At 41.2% G+C, this 9,384-nt stretch overlaps 1 protein-coding gene across 6 annotated transcripts in view; it reads left to right on the plus strand.

Annotated features, from left to right (window-relative positions):
- TTLL11 (tubulin tyrosine ligase like 11) overlaps positions 1-7,159 on the plus strand; it is a 45,704-nt gene extending 38,545 nt beyond the window's left edge. For all 6 annotated transcript variants that reach the window (XM_026860444.1, XM_026860447.1, XM_026860449.1 and 3 more), the window contains 2 exons: positions 2,037-2,143; positions 5,523-7,159. In XM_026860444.1, coding sequence (XP_026716245.1) covers positions 2,037-2,143; positions 5,523-5,812 — 397 coding nt within the window. In that variant the 3' untranslated portion in view covers positions 5,813-7,159. The remainder of the gene's footprint in view (positions 1-2,036; positions 2,144-5,522) is intronic.
- Positions 7,160-9,384: the final 2,225 nt, after the last annotated feature.

Raw genomic sequence — 9,384 nt, forward strand, 5'->3', positions numbered from 1 at the left:
CACTGTGAGAAGGTGACAACTGGCTCACTGGATGCGATTCTGTTGGCTGTGGGGGCACAGCCATCTGCCCCGGGCCACAGGAAAGGATTTCCAAATGCCGGTGGCTGATGCATTGTCACTAAGGATTTGCATTGTGAAATTGCAACTTGCAACAGCAAGGAACTCAATTTACTTTTTTCACACACTTTTTATTTGTGAGATGGTTTTTTTCATTGTTTTTTATGGATATATCTGTTCTAGTCATGGTACAAATATCTCATTTTCTGTCTTTCATTGACAATGACAAACAAAATAAGCATCAGCAGCAGATGTACTCTTAAAACACGGATCCTGTTTCTATGCAGATGCATTTAGCATTCAGGAATGAATATAAACAATTTGATTTATACAAATTATGATGTATAGAAAATGACTGAAGGCATCTGCTCTATCCACAGACTCATACAGGATTGTTTCCAGTTCTGTGTTTTCTATTGTTTAGTCCAGCCTTAATTTGGCACTTGTCAGGGGAACACAGAATAAATGCCAACATTTTCTTTAAAGAATATTAAAATAAAATGCCATATCTCAATGAAATAGTGTTTGCAGTTTCCTAATGCATGTTAAATTAAACCTTTTAATATTGGCAAATAGTTTATTTTTTCCCAGAGCATCTATACCAACTCTAGGGCCCTTTTCTGAAGTGCTGCCATTGCTACCCATCTCAGAAATAAGGTCATGTTTCTAAGGTGTGTGCTGTGTTGTTTTTCAAGAACAAAACACTCCACAAGTGTGATTTTTGCGCGTGTGTGCATGTGCACGCAGGCAAGTAGTTGCAGAGACTATCTACTCAAATTTTAGCTCATCAAAATCTGTTCCCTTTCAATAATTTCTTCATACTAAAAGGAAAATGCCAGACATGGCTTTAATCCTTGCTTGGAGGCTGCCTTAGATTTTCTTGGGACTATCTAGGGCTGACCTTAACTCTGTTTTAAGGGAGCTCTGCTTAGGCTATTAAAAAGTAAGATTATTTCAAATTATCCAGGATTTTTTGGGGGGGGAGATGTTGCTTGTTTGTTTTTGTTTTTTTTTCTTTTCTGGCTAGAAGTTTTGGCCAGCTCTTTGGCATGTGCACTAGTTTCAGCCAGGCTGCCAGACATCTGGAAATCCTGGACAGATGGCTGATTCTTACACACTGATCAACACTACACGACAGGCCTAGACCACACAAGTGTCAGCCGTGTGCTTTCACCAAATGCCCGAGACGTGTCCCGAGACGCCGCTGTTCTCTGTGCAGTGTTCAGTTACACACAGGGTAAATCTGCTCAGTGTTCAGACATGAAGAAGTAATTTTGTGCCTGAAGACTTTCCTCCAACCCTTTTCAAACGGGATCAGTCAGTAAATAAGAGTGTTTCTCTGTGCAGACTCTGTCTCGTGTCGATAGTCTGTGCAGATTCGTGCTGGATTTTGCAGCGTACCGATTAGTTCCATTCTGTTATGGTCTCAGGAAGAGTTACTAGTGATAGCCTGGGAGAAAGCTGTGTAACGATCAAGTTATATTTTTAATTGAAATAGTCAGTTTTTTTTTTTTTTTTTTTTTTTTTTTTTTTTTTTTTTTTCCTGCTTTGTTGCAAAACCAAAATAAACCGGTTAATCTCTGATCCGACCGGTACCTTCTTGTGGCTAGAGGCTGCTGTGAGCTTGCTCCCGCCGGCTGGATTCAGGTGCACACCTCTCAGCGGGCTGCGCCTCCTGCCCAGAGCCACCCCTGGCAGAGGAGGTGCCTCTGTGATCTGGACAGGCAGCAGAACCAGGTACCTGCAAGAGATGTTCAGCACGTGACAAATTCAGGGCCCGTACCATTTCAGATACGTACACATTGGCTTGCCTGCTGCGTGTCTTTCGTGAGACTGAGGGTCTTACAGTGGGTGTGCACGTATGACATGGGTAAATTTTTCTTACCAGTGTTCTCTCAGTTGCCCTTGCAGTATTTTTCCTGATTTGGAAGTTTGGTTGTAATCAGAATTTCTTCTTTATTTTTGTCTCTTTTTAACAGAAACTGCAAACTGAGTAACAGTAATTTTTCAATGGCTTCTGTAGATATCTTATATATTGATATCACAAGAAGGTGGAACAGCATGGGAATCGACCACAAAGAATCAGGTAACACTATTTTGTATTCAGAGGCTATGGAAGCTGGAGTTTTTTGCAATTATGGCAGCTCAAGCATATCTCAAACTTCCAATTAAAAAAATGGGCACAAGGCATGTACATCTGAGGCATGTTTATGTACAACAAATTCTTCCTTTCAGTACTGTGGCAGGTTCCCTTTATCTGCAGAACAGATCACTCTTAGTTTGCAGTTTATTGATTGGAACAAGTCTTCTGCACGCCCCTTTTTATGCTTGCAATTTTGCATTTGTAAGGCTTGTTGCTGTTGGCAGAGAAACATTTAAAACCATTCCCAGTGGAACCTTCCACTTAGTTACAGTGCAGGAAGGTATGTCCGTACTGGAGGAGCTTACGTGGTCTGGCAAAACCTCAGCAAAGCGAGTGCTATACAGGAGCTAAAAATAAATATGCTTAACTTCTCACTTTGACTTGTGTTCCCCAAAAAAAACGTTAACTTTGGGGACAAACAAACCCACCTGTATCCTTTCCATTCCCAGAGAGCCCCACCCTGCCCAACAATACACTCCCCTTTTTTTCCTTTTCATTGTCTTTGTCCTGGGTGAGGGAAGGACTGTAGGTTTCCGCGCAGACTTGCGCAGTGCTCAGCTATTAAATAGGCTCTTGTTCGGGATGAGCAGCAGGGCTTTTTTGCTACAAGCACCCCTTGCTGTAAATTGTTCATACAGGAGCTAGGTCAAACAGCCAACCTAGCCTTCAGTAGTGAATCACCTCCCCATCTGCTTTAGTCACATTTTTAATCTGAGACAGTAATCTATCAAATAGCAGCATTCAGGGATTATCTTCCTGTTATATTAATGGCCTAAATACACTATTTAATATATGACTTAATTTCCAAAATGGCTATTACATTTCTGTATGAAATTGAGTCCATAAATTTGCCAGCTTTTCCATAGCTTTTGTAAAATGTTGAATTATTTCAACTGTCCTAATATTTCCATCTCAACAACAAAAAATATGTTCCTGATGACATTTTTGGAGCCATTTATAGTAGGGAAACAGCAGCTGGAGTATTCTGGAAGGTTTTATGCCACTACTGCTTGTGGCCATCAAGGAAGATTGTCAAGGTTCCATTTAAATCAGTGCCGGGATAAAGAAATCCACTTCAGTGCTGCTGGTATAAACTGGCATGCTGGTCACAGAGCTGGCATCTTCCTAGAAATGCTGAACATGGACATCAGTGTATATACTCCTGTGTCTTTTTTAATGCTAAAATAGCAGAAGAATCAAAAGTCTCCCAATTTGAGACTGACTTTTGTATTTGTGATCCCACCCCCCTGAAGTACATCTGTAGTTCCCTCCTGCATAAACATCAAGAAACAGTGATACACATAATCATTTGTGGGAGTGTGGTCAGGTATGACAGCAGCAGAATTATTTGTATATAACCTTTTTTTGAATGTTTGAGCTTCAGGAATGTTAGTGAGGATTATATTTGTATGAAATAGATAAGTATTCTTTTGTCTTGCTTGAACATGTGTCCTATATATCCTGTAGAGTCTGTGTATATGAAGTCAGATAAGGCGAAAAGAGAATAAGTAAAATAGGCTGTTCACGTGGCTGACAGAAAGAATAAATCCAGACCTACAATGAGAAGGGAGAAAATGAAGGTATAATGCAGAGGAGATAGTATGGTTTATTACGCGTGAACTCCTGTACTACTTTAGGTGGGTTAATGTCACCTTAGTTTCGCAGGTATGTGAAGTTTGAATATTTACATTTAGCATTTCAGTGTGGGTATAAGTCATTTATGTGGTTAGCTGATACAGTTTCACTAGCCAAAAAGAATAGAAATGCAAGTGAATCTTCAGGCCTTCAGAAATTAAGTTTTGTTGACACTCTCAATGACCCAGATGTTTTGTAGGTGTTAAAACACAAAATACTCAACCGTTTGTGTTGGCTTTACATTTGGCCCACTTCCCGCTGTAACCAGGACAGGAACTATTGCTGTTCTTGTAAAACACCGGCTTCTAACTTTTTTCATTTAAGTGCTTCACATGAGTGTCACTTATGAGGGAGAAAGCGTGTATGCTACCAAAGGTGCTTTCCCTGCCTGCAGCTCGCTGTGACTGATAAAATAATTTACTGAGCTGGCAGCTGCTTCTTTCAGATAACTCAACAATTCCTTTGCAAGCTACTTTACAGCCAAAATCGTAAGCGACTCCAGCTGCAGCCTTAGCTGAAATTATACTTCAGAATGTAATTGTAATATTTTGAAAAGGTGCCTTTCCTGCAGCATCAAGAAGCCAAATTAAGTTAAAAAACCCAAACCTTTCAATATCTCATCCTAAAATAATCTTCTTAAGTGTATGTTCAAGCTGGGAGAGCCAGTTAAAGCACAAAGCAGCTATAACTGTTCCTTGTTGCTGGCATTCTGCAAACCCAATTGTGGTCTGGCTTCTTAATTAAGAATTAAAGTAGGTATTGCTTGAAGGTTTTAAATACAATAATTAGTGTTAATGTGCAGCCCCTCTTTCTATTGGCTGTGGTGATGCGTTATTAGTAAGATGTGATCAGACACCACCTGAGGAGTCTGTACGTCAGCATGTGGCTTCTGCAGGGGACTACTGTTTGTGAAGAGGCAGAACAGAGTTTTATTCTAGCAGAGAATAGCAGAGGAGTTTGTTGGCGCTGCACCACCTTCCCTTCGTACACACTTTGGCTCTTTTTCATTCAGTTGAAACAAAACTACTATTGTAGAGTTACTGGGTGTGGCTGAAAAAATGACCTCTTGACTTTCAAAAGGAGAGCTAAGGATTTTAGCCTTTGCAGAAGGAAAGTAACCCTTCAGATAAACTCACTTGTGCGAGAAGGTGGTACTTGGTAATGGCGTTATCCTTATAGTGCTACAGACTGAAATGCCATGCTGTTTCAGTAGTTCTACATTTGAACTTTTGTTTAGGTCCATCTCTAAATATGTAAGATTTAAATGACCCCATTCAGGTGCTGGTATAAACCTGGTTTCCTCTCCAGGTGGATTGTTTTCCTTGAAGTTCAATCCGTTACGGTGTGTCTAGTTTCAATTTAATATTTGAAATCAAGGCTGATATTACATCAGTTTAATTGCACAATATCTTAAAGTCAGTGGTTGCTGTACCAGTTTGCCAGGCTGATGTCAAATAAAACCTTGTCTTTTGGTCTTCGAAGGACAGACGGTGTCTTAGCGAGCAGTCTGGATGGCTGCTGTTTAAATTAAAAGACGTTAACTACCACAATTGTATGTGTCCACACCCAGCACACACACATTTGGCCTTGCTGCCAGAAGAACCGAGCGATATTATTATGTTTACAGAATGCAGTTTGCTAGGGAACGCTGTGCTGTGAATCTCCTATAAACACCTTTTCCTTGCAGGAATGTGTTTGCAAGCTTTTGTCGAAGCTTTCTTTTGCCTGGCTCAGAAAAAATACAAGTCCCTCCCACTTCATGAGCAAGTGGCATCGCTGGTCGATTTTTGTGAGTATCATCTGGCTGCCCTGGATGAAAAGCGCCTGGTTTGTGGCCGTGGGGTTGTGGAGCGCCGAAGTGCAGTAGTTCCTTGTCAGACAGATGGACTTCACCTTACACCAGCTGCACACACCCCCCTCCTGAATCACACTGCCACAGCTAGTAAATTTGCAGATTATAGAAATCATCGCTATTAACGGTGCTGATTCACCAGGACAGAACTGAGAATTAATCCCCAGGTATGTACGTGTACTGCAGGAGGACAGACTCTTGAATTCCTGCATCTGATAGTCACATTTATTTCAGGTTTTTTTAATTATGCTCTTCAAGAAGTCTACTGCCAGCTCCCATTCTCAAATAAAGAATGATCCTGATAATGGCTATTTATTTATTTGCCTCTGTTGGACCTAGAGTACACCTCACGTGACAAACTGTGCTTTCATCCCGAGTGTATAGAAAACTGCATGTGAAGAAAGGACCAAAATACAGCAGGAAGATATCCAGCATGATGGGATCGGCTGCACTGATGGAGGGGCACACTCATCTCAAAGGAATTACGTTGCTGTCTATGCACTGGACGTACCATGGAAACCAAGTACGGAGCTGCGGTCTCAAGTACCAGTTGTGGACTTTGGAGAACTGAAACCTGGAATTATGTTTGTGGTCAGACTTCAGGCTTCGACTCTCTTCTTTCAGTGGCTTGGACTGTACATGTTGGAATCAATACAGATTGGTCATTGTCTATGTACTTACTTTTTTAAAGTCAGTCTTAAAACATTGAAATCATATTTTGGCTTCTACTTCTTTGTACATGTCTTTGCCATGACAAGCACTGTTAATTTTTTAAAGAAAAACTAAAGATGTTTATCCTTTTGCTTCCACAGAACCAATAAGCTCACACTTATTCACAGAAAAAAAATTTACTTCTTTAAGTCAAATTTGGTGAATCAAGTGGTGGTTTTGTCTTCAGGTACTATGCACTGCTTCTGCAAAAAGCTTTACAGTGTAAAGGCCTGAGAGTTCATTTAAATTCCAGTGAAACTTTAGATTAAACTGACTGTATTCTAGGTTTGCTTATTTTTTGCCTTCTGCGTGTTTGTTACCCTGTTTGGACCTGCAGTAACATCAAGAGCAGATATATATTTTTTTTTTTTTTGTATTTGCACATATTCTGAATGTTTTCCCTTAAATAACCGTATAACTGTACCAATTAGATCTGTATTATTTAAGAGGTTATTTTGACAAGAATGCTGAGTTGTACAGAGTAGTCTTATTTTTCAAGAAATGAACTGTGACTTCCGTAATCAGACTCTTTTTGGGGAGGGGCTAAGCAGAACAGGAGACAGACTGAAAGAACAGGAGTAATTTGGAGCTTCAGGGCTGTTCAGTCAGATTCTTTTTGGTCTTGTGTTTTATTACAGTAATATATGTCTACATCTGAGTTTGATTTTTCCTCCTTTGTTCTGTTCTTTAATGCTAATGATTCTGCTTACGTTCTAGCGTTCCTCATCCTGTCAAAAATCGCAAAGCTGTAAGATGAGCTCCACGTCAACATGTTCAGTGGCTGGTGTATCAGAAACGCGACCTTGGAAGCACATTGTCAGTGCAGCCCACTTAATGTCACGGACTAAATGCACACACAGTATTGAGTGAGTTTTTACTTCAGGAAAAGTTTCGAGTTCCTTTCCTGATTTTAGTTCCAAGCAGCATGCGTTTTTTCCTAAGTGGCAATCAGCAGCATGGCAATACAACGCAGAAGTTAACACCTAGCACGTCCCCTGCTCTGCCTGGGAAAGGCTCGAGGCCAGGTTGGACGGGGCTTTGGGCAACCTGGGCTAGTGGAAGGTGGCCCTGCTCGTGGCAGGGGGGTTGGACTGGATGGGCTTTAAGGTCCCTTCCAGCCCAAACCATTCTGTGATTCTGTGTGTTAATACTGGGCGTGGGCATCTCTTCTTCTCTTACCTTTTTCTGTAATTCCAATGAAAGTAGTAGTAGATGATGTTTTTTAGTTCAGTGGTTAGACTGTTTGAAATTTTATGTATTGTACATAAAAAGGACAATTGTAGACTAATGCCACTGCCCTCAGCCTTGTTTAAGTTTCATAAAGATTATTGCAATATGAAGATAAAATGCCAAACTCCAAGGTCTGGCATCTGTCAGAACAAATGAAGCTGAAAGGGTCATTTTTTTTCACACTTCCATTGTAATATATTTGAAGACATTCACAAGTTGAAAAATGGTTACTTCTCATTTTGTGACATCTGACATTTGTCTTGCGATTGGCAGTGTGTTACTAGAAAATAGCTTACAGTTTCTCTCATCTGGTGATTGATGTCCTGTGAAGAGAGAGTTATAGAAGAGACGGATTTGAAATGCTACAACTGCAAATGCCTTTCCTTACAGCTTTCAAGTAGTACAGTCTACGGCCTAAAATATCCAGGTTTTGCTGTTGTATAAGTTACCCTGATGTCAGTGGAATAAATTAACTATGGTATATAATGAACACTGGTAAGATCTCTCTCTGTTTTGGAGATCTTTGTATTCTCTGGATCTAATTCAGGTTTTTATAGCCTGTGCATACACGGGCTGATGCAGTATGCCCTGTTTATCTCCCACTTCAAATATGAAGGGTCCCTTGTAGAATAGTCAAAATATTCAGTTATCCGCCTCTAGTAATCCAGTGTTCATGTATTTATGTAATTGGAAAATTGAATGCCATATTATTCTCAGGGGGAGGAGGGGGCTAAAGCAAGAGTGTACTTTAGAGACTTAATGACAGTCACATTTCTCTTCCCTGCCATCTCATGCAGTTTCCTCTGCATATTATTTAGCATCCAAAACAATTTCACATTGCCTTTAAGTTACCAGTCTGTGCACACGTGAAAAAATGACCAGAGACACTTTATTCGGAACATGAATGCTAATGCACTGGTAATCTGTTAATCCTGAGGTACCTTTCTAGCAAGTGAATCAGTATATGAAAGATAGTAGGTGTTTGAGGTTGTTTTTTAATAATACTTTTTATAGAACACAGCAGTCTATTCTGTTTATGACGCATATGATATGAACATTGCCTATCAGTGAGGTCTTCCTCATTGCCAAACACACCGGGTCTGGTATTCCTCACTGGGGATAAATCAGAAGAAAACACTTTATTTAACATCTAAGGAAGATTTGAGGCAAGTGAGTCCAGAATTTCAATCCAGACATCCCCCTTCCCTGCAAGCTCGTACCTAGCCCAATGTACCCAAATTCACTTGGTGACTCCTTTGTTTGATTTTGAGTTCTTTCTCTGCATAAGGCTGTTGTAACCTACATCACCTGGAATGTGTCTTCTGCCTAATCTGGATGGAGCTCTTGGAACTTAACTGCCCTGTGCCCAAATGCCCAGCTACCCCACGACAGCCCTGTTTTGGGAACACCTAAGGTACACTGAGCAGATGGCTTCTCTTGCCACGCTTACACAGTTGTAGCTGCTTGCTTTGGACGGGGTAGGTGCACGTGCTTGTGTTGGAAGGGGCTGGGGCCTCCGCGGTGATTCTGGGGGTGGGTCAGGGCATTGCTCCTGTGCCCCTGGAGCCCTTGAGGGCCACGCTACAGCTGCAGGAAGAGCTGTCACAGGAGCAGCTGCCAGCTGGGGCCGGTTGGGATGGTGCCTCAGTTCTGGGCTCGGTCCTATGGCACGAACAACTTTCAGAGTCACCGTCACAGCTCCTCATTTCTCGCCAGCACAGCGTCTGACCTTACTCTGATCTCTGATGGACACTGA

This window comes from Athene cunicularia (genome assembly GCF_003259725.1).
Source record: "Athene cunicularia isolate RWA chromosome 17 unlocalized genomic scaffold, athCun1 chr17_part1, whole genome shotgun sequence".
Taxonomy (NCBI): Eukaryota; Metazoa; Chordata; class Aves; order Strigiformes; family Strigidae; genus Athene; species Athene cunicularia.